This window comes from Micromonas pusilla, assembly GCF_000151265.4.
Source record: "Micromonas pusilla CCMP1545 genomic scaffold MICPUCscaffold_14, whole genome shotgun sequence".
Classification (NCBI taxonomy): Eukaryota; Viridiplantae; Chlorophyta; class Mamiellophyceae; order Mamiellales; family Mamiellaceae; genus Micromonas; species Micromonas pusilla.
The window spans coordinates 308,764-332,696 of record NW_003315895.1 but is presented as its reverse complement, the minus strand read 5'-3'; the positions used below and the strand labels follow the sequence as shown (position 1 = coordinate 332,696).

Here is a 23,933-nt window from a genome sequence, read left to right as displayed (position 1 = left end):
CGAGGTACGCGAAGAAAGGTTGCGGGTACGACGTCGTGACCTTCGAGTACAACGGGAACGGCGTGAGCGCAACGCCCGCGCCATACGGCACTTCATACGTTACGCCGTTTTCGCCGGGGCCGACAGTAGAATCCCACCCAAACGACGTTTTCATACTATCTTTACACAGGTTCGACCCAAGCGACCCCGCGGGGCCCGTGGCGTGGCTGCCCGGTGAGTTGTAGAACAAGCCGTCCGTGTCCACCGGGGTGATACCCCACTCGTAAATCATCGTCTCGGATTTTCGCGTCGCGTAGTCCGGATGCGTCGGGTCCCACTCCATTTTCGGGTCATCGCGTATCACGAGCGACAGGAGGACTTTGCCGCGGTGCACCTTGAGGAGGGCGAGGTGATCACGATTCCGTCGGTCAGTCGAAAGAGGACGGGCGAGACGGGTTGGCGAGACGAAGCGCATTCGAAAGAGAATGGAAAGGACGCACCTTGAGCTCGCGTTGTTTGATCGTATTGTCAACGTTCGATAAGTAATCCGACATGATGGAGACCCCGAACGTGCACGCGCCCGTGCACGTTTTAGGAGCCACCGACCAGTCGTGCTTCCAGTAGACAGTCAAGCCGTCGATCGGATCCCCCGTAGTGGGCTGGAACGCGCACACGGCGGCCGCCGTCGAGAGCTCGACGTTGCACGCGATCAGGCTCGAGCACGCCGCGGGGGTGATCGACCCCTGCAACAGCGCGCGGCCTCGGTTCTTGATGATGGAAGCTGATGACGATTCGAATTCCGTCGATTCGAATTCCCGAGCGCTCGCGTTGAAGACCGCCGCGTCGACGTCGAGGAGCGTCCTGCGTCGGCCCGACGCAGCGCACAAGTCACTGCTCTCCGTCTCGGTGCTCAGCGTCCCGCTCGCGCACATGTCCGCGCCGCCCGCTGGCATTCGATAGTAGCACCCGTCCGGGTTCTGGCACTTCAACGTCAGCGGGAACACGTTCGTGGCGTACGATATCGTCTCTGTGGATGTGACCTTGTAGAGGGGCTCGCTGCCCGCGAAGCCGTAGTAGAACTGCACGAAGTATATGATGGAGTACAGCACGACGCAGATGGGGAGGATCACGATGGACATGAACGAGCCGAGCTTCGTTTGCTCCTCGACGTTCGTGACGGCGCCCTTTTCGCGAGGAGGAGGAGGGGAAGGAGGGGGGATCAGCTCGAGTCGAACGGGGTCAAAACGTTGAACGCGGCGAGAAAACGAGCGCGATCGGGATGTTCGACTGTTCGAGTGATCGCGCGTCGCGCGTGCGGTAGCGCGCGCGCGCGGAGCGGGAGAAGACGCACCGCGAAGCTGTCATTTTCTTTGTTGAAAGGGTTCGGGAACAGGGAAGGCATTTCGCGCGCGAGGGCGAGGGCGTCGACGGCGAGGACGACGGCGCCGCGCGAGAGCACATGTGCTTAACGATATCTTCTGTTGATACGTTCGCGTTCCGGTTCCTTTCTTCGAAAGGTCGCTGTACGCTGGTATCGTTAAAATCACCGATATTTTTGGGTCGATCAACTTTTTTTCCTCCTTTCAGTTCAACGGTTGTTGTTACTTTTCTGAGCGACTTTCACGCCAAGATCCGGGTTCAAAAGTTGCGACAAAAACTCTGCCACAATTCTCGGGACCTGCATCTGCAGGACGACCAAAATCGGGATTGACTCAATCCTCGCGCGCACTCGTCCTCGCGCGCAGGCTCCGCCGCGCGTCGCGCTCGCCACCTCACCGGACCGCGCCGCCGTCCGCGCCGCCGCCCGCGTGACCGCCGCCGCGCGCGCCGCGCGCCGCCATGCCGCTCGTCCACGAGACGCACGGGGTGTTCGTGTACCGCGTCGTCCACGGCCGCAAAGTGGCGTGCAGGACCGTCCCGCACGTCGGGGAGGAGCACGCGTTCGGCGACGGACGATGGACGCTGAGCGGCGGCGACATGGTCGCGGTGGACTGCGTGCAGCCCTCGCTCGTGGGGAGCAACAACGGTGCGCGCCGCGCCTTCCCGCGACGTCCTCGCCCGCGCCGAGCCGAGCCGAGATTCGAATCGAGTCGCGAGGGGGCGCGCGAATCCTGATCCTGAATCTGATTCTGATTCTCGCCGGTCGGCATCGGGACTGCTTCCCATACGACCCCGTTCGCGTGGTGAACGTCATTCCTTAAGGACTTTGGACGATCATCCGTCCCCGCCGTCTCTCATCTCGCCTACCCCCCACTCCCACCCCCGTCCTCCGTCCCGTCCCGTCCCGTCCAGGCCCTTTCCTGCGCCTCACGAACGGCCGCGGGTGGGTCTTCGAGCGCAAGTACGGCGAGGAAGTCATGGAGCCGATCCCCGTAGAACGCGGCCTCTGGCCCTACCTCGTCCGCGCGCCGACGCGAGGCCTGCGCCCGCGCGCGCAGCCCACGACGCGCTCCGAGGCTGAAGACTCCGACGTCTTCCTGTACGAGGACGACGACGTCGTGTACCCGCACGGATACGTCGTGTGGGCGGACGTCAGGGTCGTCGACGCGACGGCGTCGCCGCCCGTGACGTTCGTGCGCGTGCAGGCGCGTTCTATCTCACACTGGTCCCCATACGACCGCGCCGGCGTGGTGAACGCCGATCCTTAAGGACTTTTCCCGGCGGTTCTCTCCGCTTACACTACGCTTTCAATCCTGACACACCTCGACGCCTTTCAACGCCAACTGACGCCTTTCAACTCCACCCAGGGGACGACGGGGTGGCTGTTCACGCTCGCGACGGACGGCGACGACGCTCAGCTCGTCCCGGTGGGCCCGAGCGGCGACTTCAACCCGCGGTATCAGAGGCAGCCGCTGGAGGTGGAGAACGGCGATCGGTTGGATCTGAGCGCCGTGCGCGCGGCGGCGACGAAGCGAGGGTTGACGGAGACGTCGCACTCGCTCGTCGCGAGGCGCGTCAGCTTCGTGAAGTCGCTGAAGGACGCGGGCGGCGCCGCGCGCGGCGAGGCGCACGTCGACGTCTTCTTCGGCACGGCGACCGTCGCGACGAGGGTCCAGCACCCGCGTCTCGGGAAGACGCAGACGTTTCGAAGGCTGTGCACGATGCGGGACGTCGAGCGCGTGTTCGCGGATCCGAGGAACGAACGCGTGACGGGCGGCGGCGGCGGGTACAGATACCGCCGACGGCCGTTCGACGTCGAGGACGAGGCCGCGGCCGCCGCCGCGGAGGCGGCGACGAGCGGCGCGATGTTCGCGAAGCTCGGGATCGCGACGCGGCCGACGACGAAGCCGAGCGCGACGCTCGGGAGCACCGGCGGCGGGCTGTTGTTGCCCACGCCGAAGGGCGGCGGCGGCGGCTTCGGAACGCTCGGGACCGGGATGGAGACGCTGTCGCTCTCTCTGGCGTCGTCCACGAGCCCGCTGGGGTCGCCGTCCACGAACCGCGCGGCGCCGAAGACGACGGACGACGACGCGTGGACGCCGCACGACGAGGAGGGCTCGCTGCGAGGGGAACTGCGAGAGCTCGACGCAGCCATCGCGAGGTTGATGACGCAACGCGCGATTCTCTCGTCGCACCTCCTCGACATCGAGACGTCGTCGAGAGAGCGCGCGCAGATCGACGCCATGGTGGACGAGTCCGAGACGGGCTTCTCCGCGTCCGCGGCGGAGGCGTCGAGGACGAAGCGCCGCGGCGACCCGAGGACGGCGCGAGGCCGCGGACACGTCCGAGTCCTCTCCGACGTCAACGACGCCGACGACGACTTCAACCGCAAGTGCGGCGGGACCGATCAGTTCGCGGACGTGAAGTTCGTCTCGCTGTTCGGCGAGGGCGACGGCTGGTTCATCGCGCGCGACGGCGGGAACTCGTCCTGGTGCGGGCTCCCGGAGTCGCTCGCGGATCGGCTGTGGGAGGCTGGTCGCGGCGACGACGACATGCGTTACGCCGTCTGCGGGCCCTCGGGAGAGTACTACTGCGAGCTCCCGGACGGTCAAAAGTGGTGCCACGACGGCGCGGGCGACCGTTTCACGTCGCTCATCGGCAAGGGCACGCGGAAGAAGACCATCTCCCGCGTCGCGTTCGGCGAGAACGACGCGTGGATCGTGATCTTCACCAACGGCGCGTGCGAGTGGAACGGGCCCGTGCCCGAGGCGCTCGTCGCCGCCATTCGCGCGACGGACGAGGCGCCGACGGAGGTGTCTCTGGGATCCTACGGGACGTTCTTCGTCGCGTTCGCGGACGGGACGTACGACCACGACCTACCAGACGCGTGCGGGCAGTGCGTGTACGACCTCGAGGAGGAGGGGATGACGGTGACGTGCGTGCAGCTGGCGCCGGTGGACTCGGAGGCGGGGTGGCTGGTGCGGTACTCAGGCGCGTTCTTCACTTTTTCACGCCGGTCCCCATACGACCGCGTCGGCGTGGTGAACGCCGTTCCTTGAGGACTTTCTCTCCCGGCGTGTCTCTCCGCCCATCACCCCTCGCTTTCAACGCCCGACCTCGACGCCTTTCAACTCCGCTTCTGACGCCTGTGAACTCCACCCCGACGTCGCTTTGAACGACGGAACGACCCTCAGACGGCGAGGAGGTGGTCGACGTCACGAGGGACGCGCAGGGGCGGCCGCTGGATCACCTCGGCCGGCCGAAGTGGGTCGTCATCGCGGACCGGAGCGCGGCGACGAACACGCTCGCGAGGGTGAACAAGGATCCGCTCCCGGGGTCGCTGTTGGGCGCGAAGGTTGGGTGATCGACGCCGGAGCGAAAGGGTTTATTAAATATTCATCTCACCTGACACATTTATTTTTCTGCTGGCTTGGCGTCTCGTCTCGTCTCGCCTGCGCCCCCCGTCTCGCCCCTCTCGTCAGTCGCCGCCGCACGGCGACTCATGTCGCCCCCACCCCCCGGTCTGAACGATATCGACGCGCAGATCGCGGCGCTCGAGGCGAAGCTCGGCGGCGCCGTCGCGAGCGGCTCGTCGGACGAGGATGCCGACGACGCGGCGACGCGACGACGACGCGAGCGAAAGCGATCGGAGAAGAAGGCTCGGAAGAGAGAGAAGAAGGAGAAGAAGCGGCGCCGCGAGGAGAAGGAGAGCGACGACGACGACGACGACGACGACGCGGTCGCCGCCGCCGCGGAGAGCGACAGCGAGCTCGAGCGGATCGCGCCGCTGCCGTCGCACCTCCTCCCGGAGCACAACGCGTACTCGGGGAAAGGGATCGGAAGAAAGAAAAAGCGCGGCGAGAAGAACGCCGCGAACGCGGGTACGACGACGGCCGCGATGACGACGACGGCGACGCGCGCGGGCGGCGACGCGGGCGCGTCGGGAGCCGCGCCCGCGGCCGCGCCGACGCCAGCGCTCGCGGCGATGATCGCGCGACGCGAGGACATGCCGAGGTGCGACGTGTGCGACAAGCGCTTCACGTCCGTCGCGCAGCTGGACGAGCACGAGCGAGGAAAAGCGCATCTCAAGGCAGCCAGGGCCAGGGCGACGGGGGGGACGCCTCGCGACGCCTCGCGACGCCCACCCGGCGCCGGGCGGCCGGCGGCGCCCGGGAAGCCGATCGCGGGGCTCCCCGGGCCGCCCGCGGGCGCGGTCGAGCACTGCGCGCTGTGCCGGAAGACGTTCACGTCCAAGGCGCAGCTCTTAGAACACGAAGGAGGGAAGTGGCACGCGCTGCGCGTCCGGGGGGAGCTGCCGCCGTCGAGGAGGCCGTACAACGCGTAGCGGACGGTGGTAGGTAGTCGCACGTCGCGCGCGCCTTTGAATAGGAAGCTAGTAAATAGCTAGTACGCCCCTCGGTCGTGCTGGTCCAGGCCGGACTGCGAGTGGCGGTAGTACCCGCGCCGCCGCCGCGACAACGCGGGCTGGTCCGGGCTCATCGGATGGCGCGTCGGATGCGACCGCCGCGTCTCGAGTCGTTTCCCCGTCGCCGCCGCGCTCGCGCTCGCGCTCGCGCTCGTCGTCGCCGCGACGTTCGCGCTCGAGCCGCCGTCGCCGCCGTCGTCTTCCTCGCCGACGTCGCCTCGGTACGCGTCCAACCACTCGGGCGGAAAGACGCCGCCGCCGCCGCCGCCGCCGCCGCCGCCGTGACTCGACCGCCGCGCGCTCAACTCCTCCCTGACCGCGGCCTCGATCGCGTCCTCCTCGTCCAGGCTCCTGCGACGCAAATCCCCAAACCCCAATCCGCCGGGAAGGTCGTCCTCGTCGTCGTCGAACAGCGCCGCGGTCTTCTGCAACGTCTCCGTGCTCGGCGCCGCGCGTCGCAGCCCGCTCCCGCCGCCGACGTGATTATTCCCGCCGCCACCGCCGCCGTCGCCGCCGCGCGCGCCGCCGCCGTTGCCCCACAGACCGTCGTTCAGCAACGGGATCGCCGCGTCCGGGTTCGCGATCTTCCACGCGCGGATCGCGCGCAGCCCCGCCTCGTGCCCGGCGCGCACGATCTCCGCGTACCTCCCGAACGCGAGGATCGGAATGTTCGCCACCGCGGGCCGCACCTGTGAGGATAGAGACACCCGCACGAAAAAACAATCAGACACGAAAACGCCCGAGTAGGCACTGTAGTTTTTCAAGTCATAACGCGACGCGAGTCGTAAAACAGATGAGGGAATCCTTACCATGACGTCCACGGTGCCGAAGCGACGCGCCGCGTTGGCGTAGTCGGTGACGTACGGCAGGTGCGACTGCATCGCCGCCATCGTCGGGCACGTGGGGCCGCCGCCGAGCCAACGCGGGAGCCACTGCGAGAGCAGGACGCGCGCGCCGGACAACGCGTCGCCCCACGGCTTCATCCTCGCCTCGGGTAACCCGTGCCCGCTGATGAGGGTGACAAGTCCGTGCGCGGTCAATATAATTGAAAGAAAACCGACGCGATCGAATGTTGAAACCGAGCGGTGGGTGAAAGACGCGTGTAGGGCTCTAGTAGAACGCACCTGACGTCGACGGCGATGACGTACTCGGCACCCATCGCGCGCATGACGTCCGTCGGGAGGTTGTTCACGTACCCTCCGTCGACGAGGACGTGCATTCGACCGGATTTGGACTGCCCGTATGTCGTCGTCGCGCGCGCGCGCGCGTCGCCGCCGCCGCCGGTCGTCGTCGTCGTCGTCGTCGTCGTCGTCGTCGTCGTCTGCAGCTGGTCGCACACTGGCGGCAAGAACCCCACGAGCGCCATGCTCGCGCGGACGTACCGCCACAGCGTCCCGTTGCGGTGCACGATCGCGGAGCACGAGATGAGATCCAGCGTCATGCAAAAGAACGGCAGCCAGCAGTCCTCGATCTTCGCGCCGCGGAACAGCGGCTCGAGCGTCTCGTTCATTCGAAACCCGCTGAAGTACGACACGATCGGCAGCGTGAGATCCCTCAGCTGGTTCCACGCGCTCGACATGTGCACCGCGAGCCGCCGCGCGATGATCCTCGTCAACAGCGCCGTCGGTTCCTTCGCGTAGATGCCGCCCACGAACGCGCCCATGGACGTCCCGCCGAGCATATCCACCGGCACGCCCTCCTCCTCGAGCGCCATCAACACGCCGACGTGCGCGAACCCCCTCGCGCCGCCGCCGGCGAGCACCAACCCGACGCCGCGTCGTCGCAGCGACCGCGCGAGCCTCGCGGCGTGCGCGGGCGCGAGCCCGTGCGCGGGCGCGCGCGCGACGTGATGATGTCGGTGCACGGAGAACGCCTCGAGCCACGGGCGCGTGCCTCGCGGCGTCACCTCGAGGGTCGTTCCATACGAAGCGATGTCGGGGTGGAGTTGAAAGGCGTCAGATGGAGTTGAAAGGCGTCGATGGCGGGGATTGAAAGCGAGGGGTGGGCGGAGAGATGCGCCGGGCGAAGTCCTTAAGGATCGGCGTTCACCACGCCGACGCGGTCGTATGGGAACCAGTGTAAGGAAATCTCACCTCGCTGCTCGCGTGAAGAAGCACGAGCTCGCGCCGCGCGAAGCCGCCGTAACCGCCGCCGCCGAGGAGCCGCGACTGGAGCCGCCGCCCGTCCTCCGGCGCCGGCGCCGCGTCGTCCGACGACGCGACGAGGAGGATCGCGTCCGCGTGGCGCGCGCACTCGACGCACCACGCGCTCGGGAACGGATCCGCCTTGAGCACGACGACGTCGTTGGACGCTTCGAGCTGCGACAGCCAGTGCGCGGTGGCTTCCCTCGCGAGCGCGCCGACGCCGGCTTGGCCAACCTCCGCGAGTCGAGACGCGCTGTCCGCGACGCGCGCGACGCAGTGCTTGGACAGTGCGTGGTGCACCGCGGCGCAGAACTCGTCGAGCGCGAGCGCAGCGCCTTCGCTGACGGGGACGACGGCGACGGTCCTCGGCGCGGACGTCGACGCGCTCGAGGGATCCCCCCCGGAGGGACCCGCGGTGGACGAGTGATGATGCGCGCCGCCGACCGTGGCGCCGCCGTGCGGGGACTGGATCCCCGCCGCGACGCCCATGCCCGCGAAGTCGACGCCGCCGGACGAATGCGGATACGAATACGAACCGCCGTCGCGGGAATGTGGACCGTCGCCGCCGAAACCGAACCCGCCCGCTGCTCGCGCGCCCATCCGCCACGCGAGCGACACGAACGACCGCGGCGCGCACAGCGCGAGGGACTCGACGCCAGACCCGGGGATCCACAAGAGCTGCGCGTCGCGGACCGCGCGCGCGCGCAAGATGGACGACGACGACGACGACGACGACCCCGCGAAACCGCCGCCCGCGCTGAACGTCGCCGTCGAACGCGGCTCGTCGTCGTCGTCGTCGTCGTCGCGATATTCGAACCCGAACCCGTCGCCGCCTCGCAACACCGTGTCCTCGCCGATCGCCTCTCCGGGACCCAAGACGCGGGCCCTCCCGCCGCCCGCCGCGTCTCCTCCCGCGCCGCCGCCGCCGCCGCCCGGCGTGCCGCCGCCGACGCTCGCATCGTCGCCGCATTCGCCGCCGACCGCCTCGCCGGGAAGCCCCAGCCGAACCCTCCCGGTCACGACGACGTACACGCCGTCCGGATGCCCGCCGCCGCCGCCCGATCCCGGTCCCGATCCCAATCCCGACCCGACGCCGCTCAGCGCCGCGCCCGCGCCGAGGCTGACCCACTCCGCGCCGAGACGATCCCACGTCCGCATCGGCAGCGACGGCCTCAGCCGCCGCGCGAGCGACGACGCGATGCGAGTGTACACCGCCGGCGTCGACCGCGCCAATCGCGCGACGGCGACGTGCGGCAACGCCGCGAGGACGCACCCGCGCGGGCCCGCGCGCAGGAGCACGCTGAGGCTCCGTTGCCCGGTCAGGAGGAGGTGACTCCCGACGCTCTCGCCCTCGGTCGCGACGAACGCGAGCGTCCGCGCGTCGACGCGCGCGGCGGCGGCGCGCGCGTTCGTCGTCGCCGCGCCGGCGTCGGCGCCGCCGCCGGCGCCGCCGCCGCCGCTGGACGCGGACGACGGATCGAGCCTCGACCTCGACTTCGACCTCGACTTCGACTTCGACCGCCGCGACGCCGACGCCGACCCGTCCCCCCCCGCGCTCGCACTCGGCGGGCGCCAGTGCCCCTCCAGGGACCCGCGCTCGACGAGAAACGCGCACGCGGCTTTCGCGCCGCGCCGCGGCAGCCGCGCCTCCGCGAACGGCGGCAGCTCGATCGCCTCGAGCTCCACGGGCCCGACGCCGCCGGCGGCGCTATCGAGGCCCGTCGTCGCGCGGCTCGCGGAGCTGTGGCCGACGCTCCAGCCGCCGGCGGAGGACGCCGACGCGTCGTCGTCGTCGTCCGCGTCGAAGAGGGAGGACCGAGGCGCGGACGCGGGCGCGGTCCGCGCGGGCGGCTTTCGCGGCTTGTACCCGCGTCGCTCGAGCAGCGCGTCCAAGGACGCGCGGTCCACTAAGTTCGCGGCGTCCTCGCCGAGCAGCGTCACGAGCGCGTGATGCGCGCCCGGACGCGACCCCGACCCCGACCCGTCGTCGTCGTCGTCGTAACTGGTTCCCATACGACCGCGTTCGCGTGGTGAACGCCGTTCCTTAAGGACGTCGTCGTCGAGGTCGAGGTCGAGGTCGAGGTCGAGGTCGCCCTCGCTCGCTCGCGCGCGTTCCGTCCACAGGTGTCGCAGCTCTCTCGGCGTCCGCAGGTAGTGGCACAGCGCCTGGTACCCGGCGCTGAGTCGCATCGCCGCCGCCTGCACGCCGAGCTGCGACCCCGCGGCGCGATGAAAGTGTCGCATGGGGACGATCACGACGGTCGCGCCGGCGTCCGCGCCGCGGACGCGAAGCCGCGGGATGCCCCCGGGGCCGCCGCTGATGAGGGCGATTCCATACAAAAAATGTTCATCGGTCAGTTGATGAAAGGGACCCACGCGATCAAATTTTGAAACCGGGCGATGGGTGAAACACGTTTGCACAGAACGAACACACCTGAAGTCGCCGTCGTGCGGAGACGCGGGCGCGACGCCGACGCCGTCCCTCCCCGCGAAGTCGACGTCGCCGTTCGCCGGGCGGGACGGCGTCGCGGGGTACGACGGCGCGGTCGGCTCGCGCGGCGGCGTCCCGGGGGGTTCGTCGCCGCCGCCGCCGCCGCCGCCTTCGTTCGCCGCCTCAAACGCCGCCGCGCCGCCGGACGCCTCCTCGAGCGCGGCGCCGAGCCGTTTGATCCCCTCTCTCGTGACCCCGGTCGCCGACGCCGACGCCGCCTCCACCTCCGGGTCCGTCGCCCCGCGGCTCCCCTCGAGGATGTCCAGCAGCGAGTTCAGCGCCGCGCCTCTCCGTCTGACGATCGTCGGTCGCGCGCCCGCGTAGGACGCCTCGTCGCCCACCGCGACGGCGCCCGAGACGAGCACGCACAGCTCGCATTCTCGCGCGACGCCCCCCGACCGCGACCGCCCGGGGACGCCCAAGTAGAAGACGTCCTCCCCGGGGGCGACGCGCGCGACGCGCGCGTGGTCGGCGTAGAGTTTCGCGACGACGTCGAGCGGGACGTTGAGGAGCGGCGAGGACGACTCGAGCGCGGCGAGCGCGACGTCGCCGTCGCCGTCGCCGTCGGGTCCGTCGCCGTCGGGTCCGTCGCCGTCGTCGTCGGCGGCGGCGCCGAAGCCGAAGCGCGCGCGGCGGCGGCGAAGCGCGGCGTCGGCGGCGTCGTCGCCGCCGTCGCCGCTCGCGGTGGGATCGTGGAGGACGCGCAGGCCGTCCCCTCGCGTCGCGTCGAGCGCGCCGACGGACGACGCGAACGACGAGAAACGTCGACGACGACGACGCGAAATGCCGCCCCCGTCGAACGCCGCGTCGTCGTCGTCGCCGCGCGCGCTCGCCGCGCGCCACGACCGCCACCGTCGGACCGCCTGCCGGAGCCGTCGCGGGTGATGCGGGAGGTCGAACAGCCGCAGCGTCGCGCTCTGGAACGCCTTCAGCTTCTCGTCGTCGATGCGCGAGATCTCGCGCACGCGCCGACGCGTGAACGCCAGCCACGCGGTCGTCGCGACGACGACGTGCGTGCAGAGGGCGTAGAAGACGAGGAGGAGGACGCACGCGGCGAGGCCGGCGTTCGTGCCGTACGCGCCCACGAGGAGCGCGGCGAGGAGCGCGACCGCCTTCAGCGGGGGGAGGTACCCGCCGAGCATCTCGACGCGCGGGGTCGCGGCGGACGGCGGGCGCGCCGCGCCGAGTGACGACAGGATGCGGATGCGGGAAAACGACGGAGTCGCGTTTGAGGAACTGACGCGCGCGCGCGCACAACGCGCGCCGCCGCCGATCGATGCCAAGCGCGTCGCTGCGGTCGCTCGGGTTCGCTCTCGCACACCGCGCTCTCGCACGCGCGCGTCTCGTCTCCGCCTCGACCTCGTCCCGCGCGCGCGCGCGCGCGCCGTCGTCGGCGTCGTCGTCGTCGTCGTCGTCGCTCGGGTCGGCAACCCGCCTCCCTCGCGCGTCGCCGTCGCCGCCGACGCGCGCCCGAGCGATGTCCGGCGACGCGAACGGCGCCGCGGAGCTCGCCGCGATGTCGTGCAAGGCCCTCGGCGCGTGCTCCAAGTGCGTCTCCGCGCGCGAACCCTCCTCCGCGCGCGCCGTCGCGAGATCGCCCCCCCTCCATCCTCGCGACCGCCGCCGCGAGAGAGAAGAACTAACAACCGATCTGAGAACTGACGCGCGCGATCCCCGCCCCGACCCCGCGCGCGCTCCTCCGCAGGGACACGCCGCGTCTCGCCGCGGACGAGATCGCGACGAGGCTCGCGTCGCTCGGACCAACGTGGACGCTCGACCCCGCCGGCCTCGCGATCAAGCGCGCGTTCGTCGCGAAGAACTGGCGGTGCGCCATCGACTTCGTCAACGCGCTGTCCGACGTCGCGGAGAGTGAGGTGCGTCCCATACACTGGTCCCCATACGACCGCGTCGGCGTGGTGAACGCCGTTCCTTAAGGACTTTTCCCGGCGCGTCTCTCCGCCCACCCCTCGCTTTCGATCCCCGCCCTCGACGCCTTTCAACGCCAACTGACGCCTTTCAACTCCACCCCGACTTTCGCTCGGACGGAACGACTCGAAGGGGCATCACCCGGACGTGGCGGTGCGAAACTATCGAGAGGTGGAGGTGGTGTGCAGCACGCACGCCGCGGGCGGGCTGACGTTGCACGACTTCGTGCTCGCCGCGAAGGTGGACGCGCTGCCGGTGACGTACTCGCCGAAGTGGGCGCGAGAGAACGGGCTCGCGCCGTGACGAGACGAGAAGAGACGAGGCGCGTGCGATGATGATGCGCGTGCGTCGTGTTTCGTATTACGTAGACGCGCCGCGCGCGTGTTTGTCTGTGCGTTGTGATGACATGTCGTGGCTGTCACAGCCGATCACACTTCGTCGTCGTTTGTGATGTCCGCGCGCGTTCTGGTGCTGCTGCTGCGTGATATGCGTCGTCGTTTCGTCGTCGTCGTCGTCGTCGGTGGGAGGAAAAAAAAGAAGCGGGAGTCGCGACGGCGTCGCCGCGCCGCGCGGAAGTCGAGTGACGACCGCCGGCCGACGACCGCGACGGGAAGCCGCGGGTGGGAGGCTTACTTCTTCTGCTTCTTCGCCGCGCGGAGCTCCTTCCGGTAGCACGCGTTGCAGTTGAACCCGCCCGGGCACGCGGTCCAGGTCGACTTGCCTCCCTTACCGCACTGGACGCACGTCGTCCGGGCGTCGTTGAGCTCCTTCGCGCGCTTCGTGTTCCAGCACGCGAGGCAGATGTGCGCGCCGTCCTCCCCCTCGACCGCTGCCAGGCCCGGCCGGTTGAGCTGCTTGCACTCGACGCACTTGATGCCGGCGGCGTGCTTCTTCTCCTTGCGGAGCGTGCACGCGCAGGGGTTGCAGACGATGCCCGTGCCCTTGACGACGCAGAACTTGCTCGTCTCCGTCGCGGGGCAGCGCACGCACACGGTGACGCCGCCGCGCGGGAACTTGACGTGGTTCTCCACCGTCATCCGGCACGCGTTGCAGCAGCGGACCTCCACGCCGTTCAGGGTCTTGCGGTACCACTTAGAGGTGTTCCGCAGATCGTGTGAGCGGCCGCACCCCATCTCGCACAGCCTACGGACGGCGGGGGCGGGAACGGTTAGTCGCCGCCGCGGCGCGGGTAGAAATTTGAAATGAAAAGAAGTCGCGTCGTCGTCGTCGTCGCGCGGTGGGAGTGAACGTACCCGCCAGCCGGCTTCGGCCCGCGCGGCGCCTTGGCGTACACAGGGTGTGCGCGACGGTTCTTCGGGTTAATACCCGGCACGATCTCGACCACGCCCCCGGTCGGGACGGCGAAAGTAATCGCGCGCGCTCTGCCGCCGACGCCGACGCCGCCGCCGCCGCCGCGACCGCCGCCGCCGCGGTTCGTCGGCGCGGGCGGCGCGGGGCGCCAGTCGTCCTCCTCCTCCTCGGGCTCGGGCTCCTCCTCGAGCTCCAGCGCGAGCGGCTCGCCGTTCTTCGCCGCGAGCCTCGCCGCGCGCCTCGCCTCCCTCGCTGCGCGCCTCGCCTCCTTCGCGGCTTTCCTCGCCGCCCACCCGTCGAGGAGCTGTTTCCGCTGTAGCCGCCTCTCGCGCGACTGTTTGTTGAACAAGCGGTGCCAGTCGTCGTCGTTCTTCGCGACTTTCAGGTGCGCCATCCGCATCCCCTGCGCCTGCTTCTCCGGGTCCTCGTCGTAGACCTGCTTCAAGCTCGTGTAGCCCGCGTTGTAGTTCACGTCCGGGTGCGGCTCGTTGTCCCACTCCGACTCCCACTCCGACTCGAAGTCGGAGTCGCGGCCGTCGACGGACTCCTCGGGCTCGGAGTCGAACTCGTCGCGCGCGCGCTTCGCGCCGGAGTTTTTCGCCCGCGGCGGCGCGGGGTCCTTCTCCGCGTAGTTGATGGGCGTCGTGCGATCGCGCAGGCTCATCGGGTGCGACGCGGGCGCGGGCGTCTGCGGCACGCGGCGGCGCACGGGCTGGAACCCGGTCGCGCCGCCGGCGGCGGGCGCGTCTTGACCGCCGACGCGTTGCCCGAGCTCCTGAAGTCCGAGCGAGAGCATGAACGCCTTGTTCTTCCTGATGTTCTCCTCGCGCAGGAGCTCGTACTCGCAGAGGTCCTGCACAGGGGGTGGGGCAGGGGATGACCTCGTGAGTCGAAAGCGCGCGCGGCGGCGGCGCGGAGATGCCCCGTCGCACGCGCGCGCCCGCGCGAAGCCGCGCCGCGCGAGCGAAAAGAAAAGAAAGCCGCCAGGCTGGACGCGTCACGAAACGCGGCCGCGCGCGCGGGGGGGGAAGAGGGCGTGAGGCGCGCACCTGATCGTCGGAAGCGTCGACGCCGGACATGGCGGAGAGAGAAGGGGTGCGGAGAGAGCGGGGGGTGCGGGTGGGGATGGGGGGGTGCGTGTACGTCGTGCGGCGCGCGTGCGGTTGTGCCGCGAGCAACGGATATTTCTCGGACGTGATTTATTTTCGCGCGCGGCGGACGCACAGCTGTGCGTCCGCTCGTTCGGTCCTCGCCCACGCGCAAACATCGCTGCGTCACGACGTGCTCTGGCGCGTCGTGGGCGTCGCGTCGGCGCGGTCGTTCCCGCGGGGTAGGTTCTATGTCGGACGGATGGGGACGCGCGGCGAGGGGGCGCGACGGCTTCGCCGCGTGCGCGCGCGAGCTCGAGTGAAAGAAAAAATATTACGCGCCCGCGCTACCTCTCTACCACTTGAACGGCGCGACGAGCTGCGCGACCGCATCGAGCGCGGATATCCCCCACTCCTCGCGGTAGCCCACGATCAAGCACCCGCGCTCGACTCCGGCGTCTATAAACCCGAACGTCGTCTGCCCGGTCAGATCGATCCTCGGGCGCCACGGAAGGTTGAGGTCGCCCGTCATCCGCCAGCTCGCGCGAACGCTGCCGCCGCCGCCGCCGCCGCTGCCACCATCGTTCCCTCGCGCCGGCACTCGCGGAGACTTCGTCGCGCGCGGCGACGCGCTCGTCGTCGTCGTCACGTCGTCATCATCATCCATCACCATGATCATCGATGAGATTAGCCGTCGCCGCCGCTCCCGCGGCCCTCGCGAGGCGCCGCCGCCGCCGCGCGCTGCGCTCTGCGCCGCCACTCGCTCGCGGCGCGGCGGCTCTGCGAATCGGACGCGTCCGAAGAGTGAGTCCTCAAGGAACGGCGTTCACCTCGCGCTCGCGGTCGTATGGGAACCAGTCCGTCGTCCGTCGGGAATGTAAATAAGTTATGAACGGTACACGACGCCATCGGTCATTCGGAAGACGCGAGGTGCTCCAACAGCGCGAGCGCGGCTTCCAACTCCTCGCCCTGAAACCCCCCGAACACGACCGTTTTCTTCCCTCCGCCCGAGTCGGCGCCCTTGGTCGTCACCCGCACGCCCCCGCCCCCGCCCCCGCCCTCGCCGCCGCCGCCGTCCTTCGCGTTGGTCCTCTCAACCGCGTCCACGGCGTCGTGCGCGACGACGAAACTCTCCGGGGTGTCACCGCGCAACAGCGGCGCGGGCTCGAACGCGAAGCACGCGTGTCGCTCGGTGACGTACAACGCGCCGGCGAAGGGGAGGACGATCGTCGGGGGCGTCGTCGCCAGAGCCTCCGGAGCGGCGGCGGCGGCGGCGGCGGACGCGTTTTTTTTTTTCTTTCCTCGCTCGCCGCCGCCGCTCGCGTCGCCGCTCGCGTCGCCCGTCGCGAGCGCGTACCGCTGCTCGACGTCGCACGCGAAACACTCCAGCAGCGTGCTCCCGCTCGGGAGCGCGGGAAACTTCTCCCTGAGCTGCGCGGGCGTCGTCGACGGCGGCTTCGCGCGCGGTCTCCGAACGACGGCGTACCCGTCCCAGACGCCTCCTCCTCCTCCGCTTCCTCCTCCGCGCGTCGTCGTCATCGCGTCCTCGCCGTCGCCGCCCTCGCCGGTCGCGTCCGCGACGAGATAGTCGATCCCTTTCCAGAGCTCGCTGATCCCTTGCGCGATCCCGAACGGGTCGTCGACGCCGTCCCGCGACGAGGTCGTCGTCTCCGCGTCCGTCGGTCGCGACGTCGTCGACCGAGCCGTCGTCTCCGCGGTCGTCGTCGTCGTCGTCGTCGTCGACGCGCTGCTCCACCCGAACATCCCGGACAGCGCGTCGACGCCCTCGGAGAGCGCCGCGGAGGCTTGGTCCGCCATCTCCGTCGCTTGCCTCTGCGCCTCGGTGAGTATCGCGTCCGCGTCGGGGTAGAAGGCGTCGTCGTCGTCGGCGAGACCGTCGAGATCCGCGGCGTCGTCGCCGTCGCCTCCGAGGTCCTTCGCCGCGCGCGCCACCGCCTCGTCCATCCGCGCGGCGCCGCGGCCGTCCGCGTCCTCCTCCTCCTCCTCCGCCTCTCTCGGTTTCTTCGCCTTCGCGGTCGCGGGGGTGAGGAACACCTCGGTCTCGGCCGCGGCCGGGGACGGCGAGTCGGGGGGGCTCATGGCGCGGGGCGAAGTGCGATGCGATGCGTTGGGCGACCGTTTGGACGAGTCCGACAAATAAAACAATGTGCACTCCGCGCCGCGCCGGCCGCGATGTCCTCGTTCGCGCGCACGGCGACGCCGGCGAACGCGCTCAAGGCGATCGACAGCAAACAGAAGCACCTCAGAATGCTCCTGTGCGACAGGCTCGAGACGAACGCGGAGACGTACGGCGACGGCGCGGCGATGCCCGGCCGACGCGTCCTCGCCGCGACCACCGAGGGCGGGCGCGAGAGCGACGAACAGGACGACGCGACGACGACGACGGAGGCGGACGCGCGCGACGACGACGACGACGACGACGACGACGACGCGTCGTTAGACCCGAAGTACTGGTTCCCGCCGTACGCGAAGAGAGGCGCGCTCGCGAGGGACCTGTCGACGGCCGTCTCGAGGGGGCGAACGCCGACGGGCGACTTCGTTGAGACGATCAATCCAGCGCTGCACCCGCCGCCGGGCAACGGATTCAGGCGGTAGGCGGCGGCGGCGACGACGGGCGGGGTCGGGACGGGACGACGCGCGCGCGTCGTAGGTCGTTTCGGTCGACGTCGTCATACTCTTAGTGTACCTCTTAATAGTAGCGAGAAGAAGCGAAGCGAAGCGAAGAGAGCGCGTCGACGAACGTCGCGCGTTCAGATCCTCCGTCGTCGCGGATCCTCCGGTCCGTCGTCGCTCGCTCACCGATACATGTGCTGACCGCCGTACTGCTGCTGCGCGTACTGACCGTACGCGGAGTACGCGTCGCCGCCCGCGGGCGGCGCCGGCGGCGCGGGCGTCGCCTTCGCGGACGGCTGTCCGTAGCTCTGTTGCCCGTACGCGCTGTGCTGCGCGCCGGCGTTGGCCGACGTCTTCTTTTGCGCGCCGCCGACGCCGACGCCGCCGGCGTTTTGCCCTCCGTACCCTCCCGCGTTCGGGGGCACGCCGTACGCGCCGGCTTGCGGATACCCGTAGTACGGCGACTGCACGTACGGCGCCGTGGGGGGCGGCATGTAGTACCCGCCGTACATACCCGGGTGGCCGTACGCGCCCGCCATGCCGGCGCCGGCGAACGCCTGCTGCATCGCCGCCGGCGCGGGCGCGCCCGAGGACTCCTTCGCGCCGCCGCCCGACGCCCGTCCCCCCGCGTTGCCCGCGTTGGAGTTTGCGCTCTTGTTCGCGTTGACGGAGCCGTACACGTTGGCGCCGGCGCCGCTCGCGCCCTGCGGCGCGCTTCGCGCCTGCGCCTGCTGCCCCTGCTGCGACCTCGCCGTCGACCCGCCCGCGGTTTGTTGCGCTCCGCCGAACTGGTTCCTGAGGTAGTCGTTCGTGTCGTACGACCCCGCGCCCGCGCCCGCGGCGCCGCCGGCGCCGTACGCGGCGCCGTACGCGCCGTACGCCTCCGCCCCGGGCATCACCTGCGGCGGCATCATGTAGTTGTACGCGTTGGGCATGCCGCCGTAGCCGTACGGCATCTGCTGCGAGTGCTGCGAGTGCTGCGACGCGGCGGCGTGCTGGTGCGCGGAGTGATGCGCGCTCGACGCCGGCGCGCCCGAGGTGGCCCCCGCGGTGCCCTGCGATGCGTCTTGTTTCAAGTCGTCCGGCAGCTTCATCCCGCCCTGCGCCCGCTGCTGCTGCTGCTGCTGCTGCTGCTGCTTGTTGTCGTTGACGTAGGACGAAAACGACCCCGCGGCGGCGGCGCCCGCGTCCGCGGCGCCCGCGGACGCGGCGGCGGTGGACGCGCCGCCGAGCCCCTGCGCGAATCCGAAATCACCCACTCCCGCGCCGCCGAAGCTGCCGAACCGCAACCCGAGGCCGCCGTCGCTCGCGCCGACGCTCTGCGCGCTCGCCGCGGCGACGACGCCGGGCGCCTCCGCCGCCGCCGCCGGCGGCGCCGTCGCGCCGTCGAACCCGTACCCGAACGTGTCCGCGGAAACGACGGTGGGCCCAGGTCCGCCCCAGCCGCCGTCCGACGCCGCCGGCGCCGACCGCGGCGCGCCTCCCCGCTGCGCCGCCGCCGCGCCCGTCGCCGCCGCCGCGACGCCAAAGTTGGGCGCGGGGACAGATTTGCCGCCGCCGCCGGCGCGCGCGAGCGGGACGTCGCCGCCGCCGCCGTTCGGTCGCGGTAACGGTCGACCCGCGTTCGTTTGTTGTTGTTGCTGCTGCTGCTGCTGTTGTTGTTGTTTCCCGCCCCGCGCGCCGCCCGCGGCCGGTCCGCGCGTCGATTTCGCCGGCGCCGCCGTCGGCGCCGGCGTCCTCGGCCCTCGGACGATCTCCGCGGCAGTGCGTCCGCCGGCGCCGCCCCACTTCGGCGCGGCCGCGGCGGCGGCGGCGGCCGCGGCGGGCGCCGACACGCCGGGCGCGGGGCCGGGCGCCGCGCGCGCTTGCGCCTGCCCGGGCGTCGGCCCGCCCGCGCCGATCGCGCGCGAGTATAACGGCTGACTCGTCGCGTCGTCGGCGCCGGCGGCGGGTTTGGGCCCTCGCGCGTCGCCGCGGCGGTCGCGACGCTCGCGGCCGCCCTCGCCCGCGCGCGGCGCGGGGAGCGGGACTTTGCCGCCGCCCTTGCGGTCTGCGGGCGAGGGAGAAGAGAGGGTGGGGGGTAGGCGGTGAGTCGTCGCGGCGACTGGAATCGAGGGAGGAACAAAAATCCTCTCCGGCGACTGGATGCTGCACTTGACACAGCTGTCGCGACGGGACGGATCTATCGATTCGACCGCGTGGTCGCGCGGGATCTTCCGGAGACGCGGCGCGGCGCGCGCGGTCGACGCACCTTGCTTCTCGCGTCTCTCGCCGCCCTTGCGGTCGCGGTCGTTCTTGTCTTTCTTCGTCGGCGCGGCCTTCGACGCCTGCGAACGACGGAGCGCGGGGGCGAAGGGCGCGACGCGTGAGGTCAGTCAGCGCGAGTGGGCACTACGGCGACGAGTATCGGCCGATCTCGCGGGAGGAGGAGAGGACGCGGCGCGCGATCGCGCGCCGGAAAGTCGGCGCGCGGGAGCGCTTCGAGCGCGCGCACCGCCGGCTTCTTCGCGCCCTTCTTAGAGACCTCCTCGAACTTTTCCACTGCGCGACGAGAGAGGGGAGAGGGCGTCAGCGCGCGTCGCGGGGAGGGAGAGATCGCGTTCCCGCGCGCCGGCGTCGTCGATTGCTTTTCGAGCGGTCGATCGATCGATCGCGCGTCGCGGCGCGTCGCCGGAGAGCGCGCGAGGCGGGGGCGGCGGGGCACGCACTGTCCATGAGCGCGTTCGTCGCCGCGTTCACGTCCCCCGCGTATTTCTTGAGCATCGCCACGACGTCGTCCTCGCCCTGGCCCGTGATGCTCACGAGCGTCTGTATCTGCGCGCGCGCCATCGCCGCCGTCCGCGTCCTTGTCCTCCCCTCGTGCGCGCGTCGAACGATCGAAGCGGCGTCGATCGCGGACGAACGTCGGCCGCGCGACTCGCGATGCGTTCGAGCGCGTGCTTCGCTCGATGCGACTTTTACGCTCGCGCTGACGTGCGAGCGATGCGTGCGGTTGCCGGCGCGTCGAGGGCGTCGCGGCGCGTGCGGGTGTGGTCGCGCCGGCGCGAGAGCGACACGGGGAAACTACCTGACGCTGACGGAACTCCCGTGTGCCGACCGCGAAGAAGGCGGGAAACAGCTCGCGTATGGAAACGTAGTTAGAGTAGTGTACTACTTACGCGTACTACGCGCACGTGTACGACTCGCGAATGACCTCAGTGTTAAAAAACGTTTTTCACCCATCCTTCGCTTTCAACATTTGATCGCGTCCTCTTTCAACTGACCGATGAACTCTTCTGCGCGTCGCGCGTCCGTCCCACGACTCGCGGTCCTCCGCGCTCAACCTCGCGCCGACGAGGTCGTCGAACCGCCCTCTCTCCGCCAAAACGTCCGCGTCCGCGAGCGCGAGGTCCATCCTCGCGCCCGCGCGCCCGTTCGCGTCGTCCTCCACCGCGCGCGCGTCGACCAGGCGACCGGCGCACACGTACGGACCCTTGTGCGCGCGTAAGAAGAGCACCGCGGCGGCGGCGTCGGCGTCGTCGTCGGCGTCGGCGTCGTCGCCGCCGCCGCCGCCGCCGCCGTTCGCGGCGGCGAGGACGGCGCGCACGCTCAGTGGGCCGCGGGAAGGCGCGTGCGGACCCGCGAACCAACTCATCTTCACGGCGACGGTTTCGCCGCCGCCGCCGCCGCGGGCGCCGCCGCGGGCTGAGGGTCGTTCCGTACGAGCGAACGTCGGGGTGGAGTTGAAAGGCGTCAGAAGCGGAGCTGAAAGGCGTCGAGGGCGGGTATTGAAAGCGAGGGGTGACGGGCGGAGAGATGTGCCGATAGAGAAAGTCCTTAAGGATCGGCGTTCACCACGCCAACGCGGTCGTATGGGGACCAGTGTATAGAACGCGCCTGATCCCGCGACCCACCACTGGTTCGGGTACCGCGCGTTCGCCGCGTTGTTCCCGTGCCGCTCGTACGCCTTCCCGCCGACGTTCACGAACAGCGCGAGCACGTTCCCGCACCGCTGGACGCCGCCGCGGCCGCCGCCGCGTCGCTCCGCCGCGGCGGCGGCGTCGTCCGACGGAGGATATCCCGAAAGCCAATCCGCGACGTCGATCTTCTTGTCGAAGCTGCGCCCGACGGCGTGGCGGATCGCGTCGACCGCGACGGGCGCGCGCGGCGGCAGCCTCGGGATCGACCGCGCGACCTGAACCCGTCGCTCTGTCCGCGCGCGCGGCGGCGGCGGCGGCGGCGCGTCGAAATACGGCGGGCGCGACAGCGGCGACGTCGGGTCGCTCAGGGTCGTTCTATACGAGCGACGATGTCGGGGTGGAGTTGAAAGGCGTCAAATTGAGTTGAAAGACGTCATAGGGTCGGGGATTGAACGCGAGGGACCCTGGGCGGAAAGAATCGCCGGGTAAATTCCTTAAGGATCGGCGTGCACCACGCGAACGGGGTCGTACAGATGGGGACCAATGTGAGGAACGCACCGCAGCGCCGCCGCCGTCGCCTCCGGGGCGATCCCGACGCACCGGTCGAACAGCACGGTCAACACGTGCGCGTCCGCGGCGGCGTAACGCGCCTGCGACGGCGACAGAGGCCGCCGTTCCCAGTCCGAGCACTGCTCCGCCTTGTTCACGTAACACCCGAGGCACGACGCGACGACGCCGGCGAGACCGACGCGCGAGCGGAGCACTTTTTTTTCCGGGAACGCGACGAGCGCGAGCGATTTGACGTCCACGACGCCGACGCCGCGCGCGTGCTCGGAATCCTCCGCGGTCGCGGGATCGACGGCGGCGACGGATTTCAGCGACGGGTAAGACGTCCGCAGCCGCTTCAGGTCGTGGTCTAGACCGAACCCGAGTTTGAGCACGCGTCTCGACGCGAAGAGGTCGCGGAGGAAGGCGTCGAACGCAGCCGCCGCCGCCGTCGCCGCCGCCGCGTTTTCGTTTCCGTTTCCGTTTCCGTTTTCGTCGCGATCGGCGGCCATGACGCCGGCGACGTCGACGAGGAACGCGTCGGAGCGCGTCGCGATCTGGAGGATGGACACGGGCGACCCGGAGACCGGGCGCCACTCCGCGTCCACGCCGACGACGTCGTACGAGCGTTCGCCCTCGTCGTCGTCGTCGTCGCCCTCGTCGCCCTCGTCGTCGCGGAGAGTCGCCGCGCGCATGCGAGCGATCGACGCGACGTCGCAGACCCAGTGCACGTTCTCGTCCGGAAGCGACGGAAACTCGGTCGTCTTCCCGCCGCCCTCGCGCTCGCCGACGCGCAGGAGCGCCAGCGCGTCGGAGATGTCCGCCTCGTCGTCGGACGTCCCCGTCGTCGTCGTCGTCGTCGCGGTCTCCTCCTCCTCCTCCTCCTCCTCCTCCTCCCCCGCCGCCGCCGCCGCCGCCGCGTCCGCCGCCGCTAAAGCCCCGAGCGCGGCCGCTTCTTCCTCGCCGACGAGGACGCGCACGCTCTCGCACACGACGTCGACGCCCCCCGGTCGCGGGTTACTCTGCGCCCGCCCCCGCGCGCGGACCACGACGCCGGGCTTCAGCGCGCGTAAGATGTCGTCCATCGCTCTCTTCCCGTCGTCTTCGTTCACGTCTTCGTTCTCGTTTACGCCGCCGCCGCCGCCGCCGCCGCCGCCGCCGCCGCTCAGCGCGCGCATCAACGTCCGCCCCGCGATGAGCTGCAGCGTCTTCGCGCCTCTCACCGACTCGTCGTCCGTCTCGATCGCGCGGAGCGTGCAGAACATGAGGTACTTCGCGACGCGTCTCGAGCTCGTCACGCGCGCCGTCGTGTAGGTATCTACCCTCGTCGCCGCCGCCGCCGCCGTCTCGCGCATGATCGAAGCCATCTCCGCGCGGATGAGCCTCCGCTCGGAGCCGACGCGCTCGTCGACCTCGTGCGGCGCGGCCACGAGCGCGCCCCGCGACGACGACGACGACGACGACGGCGTCTCGGGGGTAGAAGGCGCGACCGGGGGTTCGACTCTGACGCTCGCGCTCGCGTTCGTCGTCGTCGTCGTCGTCTCCTCGTCGTCCGCCGCTCGCCGCCGCTTCACGTCCGCGACCTCGCCCCTCGTCAGCCCCACGAGCTCGCGCGTCGCCACCTTCATCTCGCGCGACGCGTCGCCGCTCCCGCCGTACACGTGCGCGTGCGGAATCTCCAGTATCTCCGCGTCCACGAACGTTCGCAGCCGACGCGGCGCGTGGCCGAAGGGCGGCACCACCCCCGGCGAGAATCCGCACGCCGCGGTCGTCTCCTCCGCGGTCGCGAGGCGCACGCGCTTGTTCGACGTGCCGCACAGGCGCGCGAGCTTCTTCGCGTCGACGCGCTCGAGGCCGTTGGTGACGACGCACACGAAGACGGGCGCGGGGGCGTCGCGGTCTCCGTGCTCGACCGCGAAGACGAGCGATTTGATGATCTGCGAGGCGTCGACGCCCAACGCGACCGCGGAGGACGCGACGTCGTTTCCCGCGGCGTCGGGGGGGCGCGGGACGAGCGACGCGGCGTCGGGGGAGACGTCGTTCGCGCGGAGCCACGACGCGAGCGGCGAGGAGGAGGAGGAGGAGGAGGGGGAGGAGGAGGTCGTCTTC

General features: G+C 70.3%; 10 protein-coding genes across 10 annotated transcripts; 5 read left to right on the top strand and 5 right to left on the bottom strand.

Moving 5' to 3' along the window:
• Positions 1-479: 479 nt before the first annotated feature.
• Positions 480-1,429, bottom strand: MICPUCDRAFT_48808 (uncharacterized protein; the record flags this gene model as incomplete). The annotated part of the gene is made up of 2 exons (XM_003063164.1): positions 1,331-1,429; positions 480-1,163 (listed from the first exon to the last, which is right to left on the bottom strand). Coding segments are annotated over exons 1-2 (735 nt in total), but the record flags the coding sequence as incomplete, so codon positions are not given.
• A 389-nt stretch (positions 1,430-1,818) lies between these two features.
• Positions 1,819-4,418, top strand: MICPUCDRAFT_53027 (uncharacterized protein; the record flags this gene model as incomplete). The annotated part of the gene is made up of 3 exons (XM_003063373.1): positions 1,819-2,005; positions 2,272-2,609; positions 2,727-4,418. The coding sequence occupies 3 exons, from the start codon at positions 1,819-1,821 to the stop codon at positions 4,416-4,418; spliced, it is 2,217 nt and encodes a 738-aa protein (XP_003063419.1).
• A 443-nt stretch (positions 4,419-4,861) lies between these two features.
• Positions 4,862-5,704, top strand: MICPUCDRAFT_53026 (uncharacterized protein; the record flags this gene model as incomplete). The annotated part of the gene is made up of 1 exon (XM_003063372.1): positions 4,862-5,704. One exon carries the CDS (start codon positions 4,862-4,864, stop codon positions 5,702-5,704), a length of 843 nt encoding a protein of 280 aa, XP_003063418.1.
• Positions 5,705-5,862: 158 nt separating this feature from the next.
• MICPUCDRAFT_63765 (uncharacterized protein) lies at positions 5,863-6,797 on the top strand (the record flags this gene model as incomplete). The annotated part of the gene is given in 4 exon segments (XM_003063371.1): positions 5,863-6,475; positions 6,620-6,696; positions 6,712-6,722; positions 6,740-6,797. The coding sequence occupies 4 exon segments, from the start codon at positions 5,863-5,865 to the stop codon at positions 6,795-6,797; spliced, it is 759 nt and encodes a 252-aa protein (XP_003063417.1).
• Positions 6,798-11,696: 4,899 nt separating this feature from the next.
• On the top strand, positions 11,697-12,649 carry MICPUCDRAFT_70770 (uncharacterized protein; the record flags this gene model as incomplete). The annotated part of the gene is made up of 3 exons (XM_003063370.1): positions 11,697-11,968; positions 12,126-12,345; positions 12,479-12,649. The coding sequence occupies 3 exons, from the start codon at positions 11,697-11,699 to the stop codon at positions 12,647-12,649; spliced, it is 663 nt and encodes a 220-aa protein (XP_003063416.1).
• A 326-nt stretch (positions 12,650-12,975) lies between these two features.
• Positions 12,976-14,736, bottom strand: MICPUCDRAFT_53023 (uncharacterized protein; the record flags this gene model as incomplete). The annotated part of the gene is made up of 3 exons (XM_003063163.1): positions 12,976-13,489; positions 13,600-14,510; positions 14,707-14,736. The coding sequence occupies 3 exons, from the start codon at positions 14,734-14,736 to the stop codon at positions 12,976-12,978; spliced, it is 1,455 nt and encodes a 484-aa protein (XP_003063209.1).
• Positions 14,737-15,100: 364 nt separating this feature from the next.
• On the bottom strand, positions 15,101-15,412 carry MICPUCDRAFT_53022 (uncharacterized protein; the record flags this gene model as incomplete). The annotated part of the gene is made up of 1 exon (XM_003063162.1): positions 15,101-15,412. The coding sequence occupies one exon, from the start codon at positions 15,410-15,412 to the stop codon at positions 15,101-15,103; it is 312 nt and encodes a 103-aa protein (XP_003063208.1).
• A 245-nt stretch (positions 15,413-15,657) lies between these two features.
• On the bottom strand, positions 15,658-16,845 carry MICPUCDRAFT_53021 (uncharacterized protein; the record flags this gene model as incomplete). Its single annotated transcript, XM_003063161.1, has 1 exon — positions 15,658-16,845. One exon carries the CDS (start codon positions 16,843-16,845, stop codon positions 15,658-15,660), a length of 1,188 nt encoding a protein of 395 aa, XP_003063207.1.
• A 93-nt stretch (positions 16,846-16,938) lies between these two features.
• Positions 16,939-17,361, top strand: MICPUCDRAFT_53020 (uncharacterized protein; the record flags this gene model as incomplete). The annotated part of the gene is made up of 1 exon (XM_003063369.1): positions 16,939-17,361. One exon carries the CDS (start codon positions 16,939-16,941, stop codon positions 17,359-17,361), a length of 423 nt encoding a protein of 140 aa, XP_003063415.1.
• A 71-nt stretch (positions 17,362-17,432) lies between these two features.
• Positions 17,433-20,208, bottom strand: MICPUCDRAFT_48807 (uncharacterized protein; the record flags this gene model as incomplete). The annotated part of the gene is made up of 4 exons (XM_003063160.1): positions 17,433-19,429; positions 19,631-19,706; positions 19,874-19,920; positions 20,088-20,208. The coding sequence occupies 4 exons, from the start codon at positions 20,206-20,208 to the stop codon at positions 17,562-17,564; spliced, it is 2,112 nt and encodes a 703-aa protein (XP_003063206.1). The 3' UTR covers positions 17,433-17,561.
• Positions 20,209-23,933: the final 3,725 nt, after the last annotated feature.